This window comes from Euleptes europaea, chromosome 18 (assembly GCF_029931775.1).
Source record: "Euleptes europaea isolate rEulEur1 chromosome 18, rEulEur1.hap1, whole genome shotgun sequence".
Classification (NCBI taxonomy): domain Eukaryota; kingdom Metazoa; phylum Chordata; class Lepidosauria; order Squamata; family Sphaerodactylidae; genus Euleptes; species Euleptes europaea.
This window is the reverse complement of record NC_079329.1, coordinates 32,672,892-32,689,311: the sequence shown is the minus strand read 5'-3', so window position 1 is coordinate 32,689,311 and position 16,420 is coordinate 32,672,892. Positions and strand designations below refer to the sequence as shown.

Sequence of the window (16,420 nt, the reverse complement as noted above, 5' to 3'; positions counted from 1 at the left end):
CAATCAAACATGTACTGGAGAGGAGAAACTGGAGACTGTTCCAGATACCATCTTTGAAATGAGAATGACTGGCCACAGCTACAGTATCTATAATGCTGTCTATGCTATAGCACATTCCCTGCATTCCATGCTCTCAGATGGAGCCAAGCACACTGCTGTGGAGGAAGCGGACAGACCGGATTTTCTGACTGTTAAGCCTTGGCAGGTAATCCCTGTGTGGGTGTTAAGTGCCGTCAAGTCGCTTCCGACTCATGGTGACCCTATGAATGAAAGTCCTCCAAAATGTCCTATCTTTGACAGCCCTGCTCAGATCTTGCAAATTGAAGGCCGTGGCTTCCTTTATTGAGTCAATCCACCTCTTGTTGGGTCTTCCTCTTTTCCTGCTGCCCTCAACTTTTCCTATCATGACGGTCTTCTCCAGTGACTCTTGTCGTCTCATGTCGTGACCAAAATACGATAGCCTCAGTTTAGTCATTTTAGCTTCTAGGGTCAGTTCAGGCCTGATTTGATCTATAAATCAATCCCTCCCCTCTCCTAAAGACCCCTATAATATATGGCAATATGTTCAAATCACCAATAGCACATGGGCACTTGCCTTTTAGTGGGCATCACCCTCCCTTCCTTGACAGATATGAATACAACAAAACCACAACATTTTTTGCCTCATTACTCCTATGGGTATCTTACTGGAAGTCTGTTATGCTGAAGAACAAATTGAGAACTCTACACTACCCTGGCAGCTATGGGTTGGAGTGACTCTGAGGCAACTGTCTTCTGTACCGAAAAATGTCCATTCCCCAACACTGGCCTCTCCTATGGATTATTTAAACCCCAATCACTCATAATCAAAGGGGGACACAAGCTTTGCTTAAATGGCAGGTAGAGTGCCAGTCTGCTACGTGCTCCCTAAAAGTATCTTATTCGGGAATCTGCTAGACCAAGACTGAAAATATTGATGAGGTAAATGGAAAATTTCATAGATATTTGAATGGACAGAAAAAAACACAGATGGAGATGAAGAAGAGAGATTTATTTAACAGAAAATAAAGTATTTAACAAGTTAAGGATCTTGTGGGGAAATGTTTCAGTGTCATAAAGTGATCTGCTTCTCAAATTCACCCTTATATATTACAAGCTTTCCCCAATGAGAGAAACCACTTTGTAACCATACCTCAGTGAATATAAAGAAACCCCGAGGAGAGATTTGTTTCCCCTTTCTTCTGACGGATTCCTTCATTGGGTTCAAGACTGCTGTTCCACACAGAACTCCTTTCCACAGAACCTGTACATGTTTAGGAATGTAGGTCTCTTTACAGGATGCTTATTTGCCTCACTAAAACAAGCTTTCTTCCCTAAGCCAACCCCAAACACTGAAAGCCAAATAAAAGCTTGGCTATGCTGACACTCTTATCCAGATCCACCAATCCCTGTCTGAGGGGGAAAAAACTTCAATCTTTTAAAACATTGGCTGTTACCGCACTTGTATTCCCAGCGATGTATTAAGAGTTTGAAAATGTTATAAAAAATACTGTTCACACTTTCTATGTATTCCCACTGATGTATTAAGAGTTTGAAAACGTTATAAAAAATGCTGTTCGCACTTTGTTTGGCCCCTTTAGCTGTGAAGATGTCTTCCAACCATTTAGAAGCTGTGGTATCCAAAAACCCCTTTAAAGCGATGTTTTTTATAACATTTTCAAACTCTTAATACATTGCTGGGAATACAAAGTGCGGTAACCCCCTGAGTCTGGTTAACTCCCTCCCATCCAGTGGAGATTTGCATGAGGCCAAAATCATGAGGATTCGTTCAGAGCCCTGGAGAAGTTGCGGGACTTTTCAGGATGGTTGCCACAATTATCTTCCACTATCTACCACTATTTACAATAGTATCAGCTACATTGCCATCTCTCTTCAAATGTAAAGTAGTTGTCTTCTTAAACCACCACAAAGCTCTGAATCTGAATCCCTCTAGAAACCTTTCTTTTGAATAATTCCACTGCGAATATTCCAACAAAGTGTCATCCCACTTTCACTTTTTCTATCTAGCTCCACCCATTTCTTTAGAGGATTTCATTCAACAACAGCGCTGGAGATCAAATTATGTTCAATGGTCATGGAGAATTAATAGCTGGGTTTGATATTACTAACTTGGCCACTTTCCCAAATAACTCCTACATCCGAGTCAAAGTTGGAAAGTTGGATTCTCAGACTCCTCCAGGAAAAGAGCTCACCATTCATGAACACAGAATTGAATGGCACCGGGACCTCAGTCAGGTGTGAAAGAACCACACTGTCTCTCGAGTGGAGATACATTGACAGTGGGTTGAAGGGAAACAGATAGAACCCCTTCTTCAAGCAGTAGTTTGTTAACCCATAAAATTCACCTACAGGGCATATAATAATGACACCATGGGTCTGGCCAAGAATGGAAAGTTTAATCTAATGGATCTGTACCATGCTTTAGACAGTGAGGTTAACCCCCCGCCCCCAATGAATGTGCCCTCTGTGAGGTCTCAGACATTAGATTCCTATACCATCAGATCTTTTGCTGCAAATGTATACATCAGTTGTGAAGGCAGGTTAAAGTAAGGTCTAAAAGCTGTTGCTAGAAGCAGTGGAAATACCTGGTGAGAATATCAAAGAGAAATCAAGGAAAAAAATTTCAAGGTATTGCTAGAGATGAGTATTTCTGAACACAGCCATTCTTCGCTCAGATCGTTCGGACAAATCTGATGCCAGTTTCTGATATTTAGCTTTCATGCAAGGTGTCACAAGTGTGTGGTGTCAGGATAATTTCCAGGCATCGCTGAATGAGACTCAATCCACTTTACCAATTTCACTGTAATGTCAGTCCTGGTTAGTTGGTGGATGATATTTGCCGTCATGTCTATTAATCAGGTTTGATTTCCCAGTCCCCCACATAAGCAGCAGACTCTAATGTGGTGAACTGGGTTGATTTACCCACTCCTACACATGAAGCCAGCTGGGTAACCTTGGGCTAGTCACAGTTCTCTCAGAACTCTCTCAGCCCCACCTACCTCACAGGGTGTCTGTTGGGGGGAGAGGAAGGGTAGTAAGCCAGTTTGATTCTCCTTAAAAGATAAAGAAAATTGGCATATAAAAACCAACTCTTCTTCTTCTTCTTCTTCTTCTTCTTCCAATTCTGCCTCATTTAATTTGCTTGAAATATTAGTACCAATTCTGCTTTACTATTCAGTGCATTGGACAGGGACTGTAGACCCAGCTCTCCATTGATTTAGATACTTGCTTTTGGTCTGAGAAAACGTTGTGCTCAGTTAGGCAGAATCATCTCTGCTCCCTACATACCCAAGTCGATTTGCACGAGACTGTGCCCTTTCCTTCATGCTTTTGAGTCCTTGTGTTAGTTATCTGAATGAGATCATTCGAAACTTGAAAATGAGATAGAACATTGAGAATGCTCTGGGAATTTCTAGGGCTCCAAATGAATGTTCTGCTGAGGCTGCAGTGGAAATCTGGAAGGTGAAGGTCCTACAAACTATTGATCAGGTTTGCCCCTTGTTGATCTCTCCTGCAGTTGGGGCAGAACACACAATAGTTCAGCATGGATCTGGGAGATCTGTAGAGGGCTGGCAGATGTATAGAAAGATGCTGGGGGGAAACTTATGCTGAATCCAACAGAGCGTGATATAGTGCTCACAGGAAGGCCTGCGAAGCATGCAGGGATAACAGCAAAGAAATGTTATTTCTCTGTTATCATTGTGTCTGCCAGTTCATGATGATCCCAACTGTTAAAGAGAGACTCCTAAATCTGAGACTTACATCCCTTTTACAGTTGTAGCACCCATCCTGTTGCATGATCATTTGAAGGAGGTTTGGAAAGTGCCTTCTGTATTTTTTTGGGTATCTATTATTATGTCGTGCTTTTAATTTGTTTTGTTGTAAACTTTTCTGAAACCATCAAGCAGGTACACACACACAAACCAGTATCTCTTCAAGTCTAAATTCTATCATTGTTCAAGGACAGAAGCCTCCCCTCTCTGTGTGCAATGACAAGTGCTACCACGGCTACAGCAGAAAAATGAAGGAGGGAGAGAAATTCTGCTGTTATGATTGTGCTCCATGTCCACAAGGGAAGATGTCGAACCAAGAAGGTAAGAGATGTCCTGTTAAGAGAGATTAATTCAATCAAATATTGAGCAATGCTGCAAGACAGAAACCATGAGTGGTATCCAAGAGGGTATTTTAATCTCTGCGCTTTTGGGAGATGTGGGAAAGAGGTTAAAAATGGTGTTTCCATATTATTGATTTCACCACTTATTTTCAGTGAGTGAATTGATCTTTTGGAGAAACTTTAATAGGTGTAAAGGATATACCACCACAAAGTACATTTTGAGCCCATTTCTGAGTGGGGGAAAGGTTCCGTTGCAGCTGTCACTGTACCGCCTCTAGAGCAACTTGCTGCCAGCACAGCAAGTTGAAAATTTTTTTTTTATTCAAAAACCCCATGGAACTCCACATAGATTTCCAAAGGGCTGCACTACGATTTTACAGGCATATATTGCCTTTTGCAAAATGGTACTTTTTCAGGATGAAAGGGAAGCTCCTGCCCTAGGAATGCCCTGGGAACACTCCCAGGATGCCGTTGCAAGCATTCACACCAGACATACACTGCCGGGGAGGCAGCGTGGATACAGGAGGCTCATGCTGCTGCATGGTGCCCCAGGGCTGGCGTAAGTCACCCTGTGCCATTGTCCATGCCAATTTGCATGGCACAAGTGGCACTGATGTTGGCTTAGGGGTCACATCATCTCTTATGCAGCTCCAGCTCCCTCCCCAAAGGAATGAATAACACCAGTGTTGTGAAAATGGGTCAAACATTGAGAACCATTGTTATTCCAATAATAAAGGGCACAAACCATCCCTGTTGGGCCCGAGCATAATCAAATGTTCCAGCATCCATATAACTTCGGTAGGAAAATATTTAAATAAAATTTTTAAAAAAATTCTTTGAAATATGGCAGAATATTTAAATTCTTCCTTAAGGAAAAATATGGTTTTGGGAGAGGAGATGAAACACGTCATGATCTTGGGTACTTCAACCCTATTTCTGATTTGAACAGCTTCTTCTTATTCTGTGATGAAAGTTTCTAAATAGTTTTATCTTCTTCTTTCAGACATGGATTACTGCATCACTTGCCAAGAGGGTCAATATCCAAACATGGTCCAAGATCAATGCATTCCCAAGATTCCAAGTTTCCTTTCCTTTGCAGATACATTGAGCATTTTTTTAGCCTTTATGGCTCTGTTCTTTTCTCTGATCACAGCGGTGGTGCTTGCCATCTTCATCAAGTACAAAGATACTCCCATAGTCAAAGCCAACAACCGGAGCCTCACTTATATTCTTCTTGTCTCACTCTTCCTCTGCTTCCTCTGCTCTTTGCTCTTCATCGGACAGCCTAACACATTGACTTGCCTGCTCCGACAAACAGCTTTTGGCATCATCTTCTCCATTGCTGTATCTTCTCTATTGGCAAAAACCATAATAGTTGTGGTGGCCTTCATGGCCTCCAAGCCAGGCAACCTTTTCCAGAAGTGGGTGGGGAAAAGGTTGGCACATTCTATTGTCATTTTCTGCTCCTCGATTCAAATAATCCTTTGTGCTCTTTGGTTGGCTGTTTCTCCTCCTTTCCCAGATTTGGACATGCACTCACTGACTGCAGAAATTATAATGCAGTGTAATGAAGGGTCAATCAGTCTCTTTTATTGTGTTTTGGGCTATATGGGTTTCCTGGCCATTGTCTGCTTCACTGTAGCTTTCCTGGCCAGAAAGTTGCCTGACAGTTTTAATGAAGCCAAGTTCATCACTTTCAGCATGTTGGTCTTCTGCAGTGTTTGGCTTTCCTTCCTGCCAACTTACTTGAGCACAAAAGGGAAAGACATGGTGATTGTGGAGATCTTCTCCATCTTGGCCTCCAGTGCAGGGTTATTAGGCTGCATCTTTTTGCCCAAATGCTACATTCTGATAGTAAGGCCTGAGATGAACAACAGAGAGTATTTGATAAGAAAACAAATTCTAGTCTCTATTAATTAAATGTAAAATCATCCCAGTGATCCAGCATTTTCTCTTGTGAAAAGCAAATGTAATATAAGTAAGCCAGTGAAGTTATTAAAGATGAAAGGCCATACTTCAGAGACTCACATGAAGAATGTCTTTACTATGGCTGACCCAGCTTAGCTCCCAAGCTCTGAGGAACTCAAGCTAACCCAGGCTATTCGGGCTGCTTCCATATGGAAGGAATACAATATTTTGGTGCATCCATTTAAAATAAATACTATTGGACACTAGGAGGATTCAAGTGAATGATTGAGACACTCTTCAAGAGCAAACTGCTATTGTATTGATAATTTAAGTTGTCCCACTTTCCTGTCTGTTATAGCTACCATTTTACTTCTCTTTAGTATGACATATAATATATTTATCTACGTGGTACACTATCTGCCTCCTTTCTCTCTGATCTCCTTTGGGAGACATCTTTCTGCTGTAGCCCAGAGCTGTGAGTACAACAGCTTCAAAAGATCCTCTGGGATCCATGTTCACTTCTACACATGTAGAGGACGTTCACACATGCATGCCCAGACACTGAAACTGACTTGGGTAGTGTTACATGCTTTCAAAAATGTCTTAGAGGTTTCAGATCACGTTGCAGCTTTCATCTCTGCTTCATAGGTCTTCCTTTTTAATGAATTTTATGTAACAATTATCAATAGTTGATCTCTGAGAGGGGATATGATAACCATGTTCAAGCACTTGAAGGGCTGTCACATAGAGGAAGGTGCCAAGTTGTTTCCTGTTGCCCCAGAAGGTCAGACCAGAAACAACGGGTTGAAATTAAATCAAAACAGTTTCCATCTAGACATTAGGAAGAATTTTTTAACAGTCAGAGCGGTTTCTCAGTGGTGTAATGCCTGAAATCATTATATACTATGGGAAATGTATTGGAAATGTATGCTTTTATGTTCCAGTTCGCATACTGGCACTTATAAAGATGCTAAGCCCAAAATATAAGACTTAGCATCTGGCACAGTACCATGTGAAGAGCACATATATGTAATAGACATGCAGCCCCAGGTATAAGGGGTGAAGTATTGATCCTTGAAGCAGATGTCCTAGTGTATAATCATCTAAGTTAGCATAGGTCTGGCAGACACCATTATGAGCTGCCAGAACAAAAGACTGCATCACGTGCCTGGCACAGCAGTGCACCTGTAGAGAAAAGCAATGTCTTAGGAATGTGGTCACAAGACCTGGTGCTTGCCTAGAAACAGCTTCGGCCAATGTGTACACGCTATGCTAATTAAAATGAATTGGACAGCCAATGTGCAGTGAATTGACGTAATTGTAACATCCCCAATCCAAGGTTATAAAAGTTGTTGTAATCCAGGGGTGGGGAACCTCAGGCCCGGGGGCCATATGCAGCCCCCGAGGACATTTTTTGTGGCCCTCGGGAGCTCTGGGACCCTGCTGCAGAGGCGGGGTGCAGGCTGGCCCTCCCAGAGGGTGTTCCTGGCACCACGGCTTACAGCGGTGCCGCGGCGCCCTTTGGACCTCCTCTCGCCGAATGTCGGCTGTTGAGCGAGAGGGAGGGGGAAAGAGGCTGGCGGCTCCCGGCGGCAGAGCATGCATGCAGGAGCCGATTGGGCTTCGGGGGGGGCCTTTTGTGGGCTCTGGGGAGGAGAGGGCATGGAGACTGGGGCCCGGTCGCGTGGGGCTCTGTGCGCTGCTGGGTGTGTGTGGGCAGGGGAGGCTAGGGCCCGGTCGCGTGGGGCCAGCAGGTGTGTGTGTGTGTGGGGGGGAAGGCTTTTCTCTCTTTTCTTCCTCTTTTTCTGTCACTCTTTCTCCTTTCTCTCCCTCTTTCTCCCTCTTTTTCTGTCTCTGTCTTTGTCTCCCTCCGTCCTTTTCTTTGTCTCCCTCCGACCTTTTCTTTCTTTCTCCCTGTCTCTCCATTTCTTTCTCCCTTTCTCTCCCTTTCTCCCTCCCTCCCTTTTCCTCTTTCTGTTTTCCTTCCTCCCTTACCGATCAACTGTGGGCTGCGCCTCCCTGGCACCTCGTTTGCTCAGGCCCACTGCTGGCTGCCCTTCTGCCTGGGAGGGGGGAGGGGGGCACCCCGCAGGCCTTCTCTGTGTGGCCTCCCCTGGGGTTGCCAACCTCCAGGTGGTGGCTGGAGACCTGGCAACCCTCGCCTCTTCCCCCTTGCACCGGGAGATCTACACCTGGTATGGCCCCTGAATGATGTCATAAATGTGCAAATGGCCCTTGGCAGGAAAAAGGTTCCCCACCCCTGCATTACACCATAAGACACATCCACACACTTTCAGCAAGTCCAAAAGATCTGCTGCTTCGATGCCAGTGATGATGCTGTAGAGCAGTGATGGAGAGCCTTTTAGAGACCAAGTGCCCAAACTGCAACCCAAAACCCACTTATTTATCGCAAAGTGCCAACATGGCAATTTAACCTGAATACTGAGGTTTTAGTTTAGAAAAAGCAACTCATATATTAACATCTTTTGTCTTAAAAGAAAAACACAATAACAGAGCTTTCAATGATACAAACAACTTTTTATTGAAAGGTAAAAGTTTGCATTTGGCATGCTTTTGAACAATTAATGTGATTTTTGCTGTTGTATGCATGCTGAAAGATGGGAGGTGTCACAAAGCCCGCACTGTGGCCCAAGCGCTCTGCTCCCCTCCAGCTATGCCACTCTGTGAGCTATGCTCCCCTCCAACCTATCTCCTCTCCATCCCCACCACGGAAATCACCTTCGCCACAGACTCAACAGGCTGCTGTCCATGCCACACCCTCACTCCACATGTGAGCCGCCCTGCCACATGTGACAGGGGAGGGAGGAAGCGCTCCCATTGGGCTGCTGGGCAGAGGGGCGGGTGATGTAAGAAATGCCCTCAGGTGCGCATGGAGAGGGGGAGGGGAGCAGCCTGGCCCCGCGCCCCTCTGGCTTTCTAGTAACGAACTCAGGCGAACTCTGTGCTGGGGCGACGGCGTGCGTGCCCACAGAGAGGGCACTGAGTGCCCCCTCTGGCACACGTGCCATAGGTTCGCCACCACTGCTGTAGAGTGACCTGGAAGAGTCTATGTGCAGAGAGCTGCCTTCCCATCAGGATGGTGAAGTCTGTATTGCTGCTGCTGCTTCTTCACATGGCAGGCAAAGTGTGTAGTCTGAAGTGCACTGGTGATAATCCCCTTCAGATTCCACATGAGTGGTACCAGCCAGGTGAAATCCTTATTGGTGAAATTGTAAATCTTATTGGTTACCGTTTCCTTCACGAGACACCCATCTGAGGACTTTATTGACTTTCCAGTGTAAGGAATTGACCTTGCATCACAATGAATGATGATTGATTTTATTTTGAGAACTGCTTATATTTATATGATACTAATTCCTTTGATCTGCTTTGTGGAAGGGTAAAATTGAAAGAATATGCCCAATGAATGGTTACTTAGAATTGTAGTTACAGAAATGCACTGTTGAAAAACCAGTAGGGTTAGAATTGATAACCTCCAGGTGGTGGCTGGAGATCTCCCACTATTGCAACTGTTCTCCAGGTGACAGAGATCAGTTTACCTGGAGAAAATGGCCCCTTTGGAAGGTGACTTCTATGATATTATACCCCACAGAATTCCCTTCCCTCCCCAAATCCCACCCTCCTCTGACTCCACCCCCAAAATCTCCAGGTACTTCCCAACTCAGAGCCGGCAACCCTATGAACTGTGCCCCACCCATAACTGAAAAAAAGGCTAATGCAATGTAAACCTTTTGTTCTCTCAATGTTCTAATATGTATCTACTGAGTCTTCCCAGTTTAATGGAATCCTACCTGTCATGAGCTACTGTTATTAAGTTAGCTGTTAGCAAACGGATAGCAAGAAAACACAAGGAGGAAATAATATTTGTGGGAAAGGTTTATGTGATGAGGAAGTGAAATATCTGGATGACGTGAATTTCATTACAAATTGTGCCTTGTGAGACATTAGGGGACACCATTATGTACAACATTGTACTTGCATTAGAGAGAGGGCAAAGCAACTAGGGGAAATATTGTGAGGGAAAGAGGCTGTGCATGGTTGGTCTTCTACCAATGTTGTATTCTGCAGTGAAAAGAGAGTGTTTTTATTTGCAGCCTGAATACAAAGTTTTACCAGCACATCCTGGCCTTTGTGTTTACAATTGAGAGATCAATCAGAATCCTAACACCTTGCCCAATGTCACCCTTGGATTCCACATCTATGACAACTACTCAGATAAAATATGGACGTACCAGACCATTCTTGACCTGCTCTTCCATTATAGTGTGTTTTCCCCCAACTTCAACTGCAGCATCCCGAAAAATGTGGTAGGAATCATTGGAGGACTGAACTCTGAAACATCCTCATACATGGCAGATGTCTTAAGTCTTTACAAGATCCCACAGGTAGGATGAATGCTTGGGAGTATGAGATGGTTTTCCCATCACCAACCTCATTCAATCTTTGCTTGTCTTTCTGGGACCAGTTCCTGGGTCAGAAAAAGAGACAAGGAAAACAACTAAAAGCCAAGGTGAAATATGTCCAATTGTATTGTTACATCAAGTCTTCTGAGGACACAACATATTTCCAGATTGTCCTTTGACAGTCTCATTTCAGTCTTCAGCTTGATTCAGCCTGCTGGGCTATGACTGCATTTTGGAGGAGCAGATATCTGCGTAATGTGAAGGGTCAGGATGCCCCTTCAAGTAGAGGCTAGGGCATGTCTTGCTTCGATCTATGTCTGGCTTAAGTTAAACCTAAAACCTCAAGGCCTAACCCCCTTGGTTCTTCTAGATAATTATCAGTCTACATGGCTGATGGCAGTCAGAGGCAAGTTGGCCGAAATGGGCTTCTCCCCTCAATTGGCCCTGGTAATGGGATATGATCAGGCGAGGCAAAGTATAAAACAAAGGATACCGCATATGGAACACCAAAAAGTTCTATAGAAGGCACCAACTTTCCTGTCAGCAGAACAGTCCAGATATGTAGCCTCTCCTGCTGCCTACCTTTCCCAATTAGAGATCTTTAGATATAGGAAAGCATTCACCCTTGCCAGATGCCAAGCTCTTTCCTCGGCGGTTGTGGATGGGAGATACAGAAACGTTCCCCTGGAGGATAGGATATGTCCCTGTGCTTTAAAGGAAATTGAAACAACAGAGCATGTCCTACTACGCTGTCCATTATACCAAGAGGTTAGTTCTAAGTTTATCTCCCCTGGCTTAGTCAGCATTCCAGCCATTCAGGTCAGGAGCAAACTAAAATGTTGCTTATAGACGAAAATCCACAGGTTACAATAGGAATAGCTAAGTGTTGTGCAGCAGCCTGTAGAATCCACCAGACGCTGCTGAGAACACCAATGTGTCAATAATTTTAATGGGTAGTTTATATAGTTTGCAAAGAGTCCAAACAACTTTTTTACTATTTGTATTAACCTGTGGGTAGAGAGTAACACTAAGGGTTTTAATGGTAAATTGTGCTGCGCTGGTCTATGACTGTTTTTAATAAAGATTGATTGATTAATTAACATAGGGTGCACTTGCACACATATGAATGACAAGAAGTTGAGGCCCCTCAAATTCTTGGGTTTTATTATTTCCTTGGTTCAGGCCTGGAGGCCTATGAGTTTTGTGCTGTTGGGATTTTGGAGCAGTGAAATAGTTACACTTTGAAAGCTGCTTCTGGGGAGGGAACAAGATAGGCAACCAGCTGCTTCTCGTTAAACCTTTCCCTCCCCTTTCTGGAATGCAAGGCCGTGCGTGTCACGGTAATTAATCGGTCCGCCATCATGAGGATGTCCAGGTGTAGGTAGTTCTGCAGGCTTCCTCACCTGAACACATCAATTAGGGAGTCAGCATTCTGACCCAGTGATTAATTAACAGCTAATTCCTTTCGTTTTCTCGATTGGCTTCTATGAGCTCATCCCTTTGAGAAAACGGATATAAGGACAGAGCAGCCCTGAGAAAAACTATGCTCATTGGGGGCATGGCAAGAAGGCTGTGCAGGCGGCATCACAACCCATTTGATTTTGGCCCTTGAGGGGGAAACTCTGGTCAAGCTGACCTGTTGGAGGAACTTTACACAATTTGTGAAACTCTTGATTGCTGGAAGCATCTTTGGAAACTGGTAACTATTGGAACATTGTTTTGAAAAGCCTTGCCAAACCTCTTGAATACTGAAATATTGTATGAGTTAGCTATGCTAAATCATTTTGTTATTTTCTTGCTTAAAACTTCATGACTTTTGGTTCTTGTAGGTTATCTGGGCTGTGTGACTGTGGTCTTGGTATTTTCTTTCCTGACGTTTCGCCAGCAGCTGTGGCAGGCATACTGGCGAAACGTCAGGAAAGAAAATACCAAGACCACGGTCACACACCCCGGATAACCTACAAGAACCAATGAACTCTGACTGCGAAAGCCTTCGACAATATTTCATTACTTTTCTTTTCCTGTAACCAACATAAATCTTATAAAATAAATCATTAGCCTTTTAAATTGGCTGTGTCTGTGACTTTGGGATTCCAAGCCTAAATCAAGTGCCTTGTGGGTGTCTGTGTGTGAAACCACCTACCAAAAACCTAAGACAGTGTTGGGAAGTGTGAACAGTCCTGGCTAGGTCTCACCCTGGCAAGAAAGGTGTCACACTGAATTTGAAGCTTGGCTGGGGTTTACTCTGGACCCCTTGCCTGGAGGCTTGCCTTTTGATCCAGAGTTGGTGGCAGCTACTCATTGAACTTGCGGTGAAAGCCTGGAGTTTAATGTTTTGGGAAACGTTTGACCAAACCAAAGCAGCCCAACTGGTGGAGGCTGGTTGGAGCTCTGACATGGTGGGCAGTGGTGTGATCTGGACTGGAATCCTGAAAGTCATTTTACACTTTTGTTTGTGCTGGGTTTACAGCTTGAAGTGGTAAGCGTGTTTGTTATTTTGTGAGGTGCTAGCTAGGATTACTTTCTTTGGCAATGGCAAAGGAAAGACCGTCTTTTGAATGGAGAGGCGACAGCAGCCTTGTGATGGTGGATGTGACTGGCTCCCCGGATGCCTGGTGTGTTTCTGAGAGGGAAAGGAATGAATTCCTAAGAGGAAAAGATAAGCCCCAGCTGTTTCCAGCCGCCCTGGCCGTTCCCCGAGCGAAGGAATTCTTATGCAAACAGGAGGAGACGGAGGAACGGGAGAGAGTGGCCGAGAGGATACTAAAGGAGGCTTTTGCTGATTTGGATGACCGATTTTATGACCTGCCAAAAGGACTGAGATGACAAGACTACAGCCAAGAAGCCTACACGGGTGAGAAATGGAGGGGGAAGAAGGAGATTCCCTGAGAAATTTCCCTTGGAGAATGGCACTGGAGTTTTGTGGAGGGGGGAAAGCCCAGCCATAGAGACTATGCTAGACAACAGGAGAGCGAGCGAAGCCCCCCCCCCCAACTATGGCGAAAGTAGAATGCCCCAGTCCAGAGACTGCCTGACTCTAGAGGAGGAGCGATATCATGCCTGGGCCCGAGCAGAGCGGAGCAGGGCTGGACAGAGAGATGAGTGGGCAGACTGGAAGGAGGATTATAATTCCATGAGACGTTTGAGGCCAAGGAGGGTCCAATGGAGAGAGGACCGGGTGTCTGAAGGTGAGGAAGGTTTCTCCCAATATAGAGACAGACTCCAGAGGGACTTCCTTGCCACTTGGAGAGCTAACAAAGATCTGTTGCCCTCATATCAGGACGGTATGGATATTGTGGCCTATTTTGTGCTTTTTGAAAGGGCTTGTCTGGACTTTTCAATCCCTACTAGACACTGGATGTGGGTGCTGACAGCCCAAATATCTGGACGTCTACTGGACCTTATGGGAAATTTGCTCCCAAGTAAAACAAGGGACTATGTGGCGTTTAAACAGCTGGCCCAACAGCATTTTGGTTTGTCAGCTGAGTCCTACCGCAGAGCATTTCGGAAGGTGGACTGCTCTGAAAGTGAGAGTTACCTGGCAACAGCAGCCCGGTTATCCAGGAACTTTGATGGTTGGCTGGCCGCAGAAGGTGTGCAGACTTTTCAAGATCTGAAGGACATTTTGTTATTAGAACAGTTTTTCCATCTGCTGCCAGGGGAACTTGGAGCTTTGGTGAGAGATTGGAACCCTTTGACTTTAACAAGCACTGCTAAGTGTGCAGAGAAATCGAGAGCGAACCGGCAGAGGGACCAAAAGCAGCCAGACTACTCGGGAGGAGAGCTGCAAGAAACTGCACCTGTCTCAACAGAGGGGGGGCATGGGGCTGTGCAAATGGCTGTGATGGATTATTGTCAAACCTGCTGCTATGACACTGAATGTTTAGAGCAGGATTTAGCAGTTAAACAAAGTATGGAAGAGCGGGTAAGGCAGAAAGAGACAACAGAGAAGGTGGGGGAGATTTCATTTCAATGCTGTCAGTAAAACTTGGGTCACAGACAGCAGCCAGTTTAAATGTCTGCCTTATGGATACAAATGTTGTGCTTGATGGGGGAAGGGGAACAAAGCCGCCCCTGAGATTGGTAAATGATTCTGAGGGGTCCATAAAAGCTCATCAGACTGATGTGGATCTAACTGGTCATAAAAATTTGGCAGACAGTGAATTGAAGAGCTTTGCAGAAAGATGCCTTCACTTGTTTCTTGATAATGAGCCCGTTTAGGAAATTTCACCCTGGGGAGGTGGCAACTGAACCTGCCCCTGGAATAGATTCAGCAGAGACAGAGGTGAAGGAGCAACCATTTGGTATGTCTTCTGCTTGCCAACAACAGGGAGATTTGAGAATGCTGGAACCTGGCCCAGCTTTGAGTGTTAAACAACAGTGTGTGGGGTTGGGAAAATTGGGAAAGGATCTGACCAACCTACCTGGCAAGACTGAGGTGCCCAACCAGGAAACAAATGGAGGGGGTGCCCTGCTGACTGATCCCCTCCCAAGTAATACCTGTTGTCATCTAAGGAAAGAAACCTGTGCTGACCCAAGTGTGTTTCTGGTTTCAAGGGGTGGCGCAGAGTCTTGGGCTGTGGTCATGTGTAAATTTTTCCTTGAAAACGATGATGTTTGTATGAAGAAAACATCAATGAAATGCCTCTTACAGATCACAGGGTCCCATAAGCCACCATAGGAGCTTTAAAGAAGCTATTAGTATTTTTTTGGAGAGCTTGTGCGAATTCAGATACATATCATGGGTTAAAGTATAAGAGCTAACTGTTGATTCTTTTGTTTAAGGATTTTAGGAATGCAATGTGTGTGCTCTAACCGTTTGTTTCCTTTCTGTATTTGATTTTAAAGTTTTTGGGTATCTTGTTAAGGCTAATAAATTTGGAGATAGACTTTTTCTACCTAAGGACTGTCTGATATAATATGTTTTAGGTTGAGGTTTTAGAACAGAGTGATATATAGTTTTAACATTGACTTAGTCACGGTAGAGGAAAGCTTTTAGGTAAAATTAAGGTACCCGTAATTTCACCTGGAAGAAGGGGAAGGATGTCAAGAAGTTGAGGCCCCTCAAATTCTTGGGTTTTATTATTTCCTTGGTTCAGGCCTGGAGGCCTATGAGTTTTGTGCTGTTGGGATTTTGGAGCAGTGAAATAGTTACACTTTGAAAGCTGCTTCTGGGGAGGGAACAAGATAGGCAACCAGCTGCTTCTCGTTAAACCTTTCCCTCCCCTTTCTGGAATGCAAGGCCGTGCGTGTCACGGTAATTAATCGGTCCGCCATCATGAGGATGTCCAGGTGTAGGTAGTTCTGCAGGCTTCCTCACCTGAACACATCAATTAGGGAGTCAGCATTCTGACCCAGTGATTAATTAACAGCTAATTCCTTTCGTTTTCTCGATTGGCTTCTATGAGCTCATCCCTTTGAGAAAACGGATATAAGGACAGAGCAGCCCTGAGAAAAACTATGCTCGTTGGGGGCATGGCAAGAAGGCTGTGCAGGTGGCATCACAACCCATTTGATTTTGGCCCTTGAGGGGGAAACTCTGGTCAAGCTGACCTGTTGGAGGAACTTTACACAATCTGTGAAACTCTTGATTGCTGGAAGCATCTTTGGAAACTGGTAACTATTGGAACATTGTTTTGAAAAGCCTTGCCAAACCTCTTGAATACTGAAATATTGTATGAGTTAGCTATGCTGAATCATTTTGTTATTTTCTTGCTTAAAACTTCATGACTTTTCTTTTCCTGTAACCAACATAAATCTTATAAAATAAATCATTAGCCTTTTAAATTGGCTGTGTCTGTGACTTTGGGATTCCAAGCCTAAATCAAGTGCTTGTGTGTGTGAGTGTGAAACCACCTACCAAAAACCTAAGACAATTTTGGGAAGTGTGAACAGTCCTGGCTAGGTCTCACCCTGGCAAGAAAGGTGTCACACT

At 44.5% G+C, this 16,420-nt stretch overlaps 1 protein-coding gene across 1 annotated transcript; it reads left to right on the top strand.

Annotated features, from left to right (window-relative positions):
* The first annotated feature begins 2,409 nt into the window (after nt 1-2,409).
* LOC130490876 (vomeronasal type-2 receptor 26-like) lies at nt 2,410-13,311 on the top strand. The gene is made up of 5 exons (XM_056864680.1): nt 2,410-2,467; nt 4,002-4,133; nt 5,307-6,033; nt 10,347-10,467; nt 13,114-13,311. Exons 1-5 carry the CDS (start codon nt 2,410-2,412, stop codon nt 13,309-13,311), a joined length of 1,236 nt encoding a protein of 411 aa, XP_056720658.1.
* Nucleotides 13,312-16,420: the final 3,109 nt, after the last annotated feature.

What these genes read in the sequence shown, in the direction of transcription:
- LOC130490876 (XM_056864680.1), top strand. Translation starts at nt 2,410, where the DNA reads ATGGGTCTGGCCAAGAATGGAAAGTTTAATCTAATGGATCTGTACCAT. An exon ending in TCTGTACCATGCTTTAGACA is followed by an intron (nt 2,468 to 4,001) that starts GTGAGGTTAACC and finishes TCATTGTTCAAG; the next exon opens with GACAGAAGCCTCCCCTCTCT. An exon ending in GTCTTTACAAGATCCCACAG is followed by an intron (nt 10,468 to 13,113) that starts GTAGGATGAATG and finishes TGTGTTTCTGAG; the next exon opens with AGGGAAAGGAATGAATTCCT.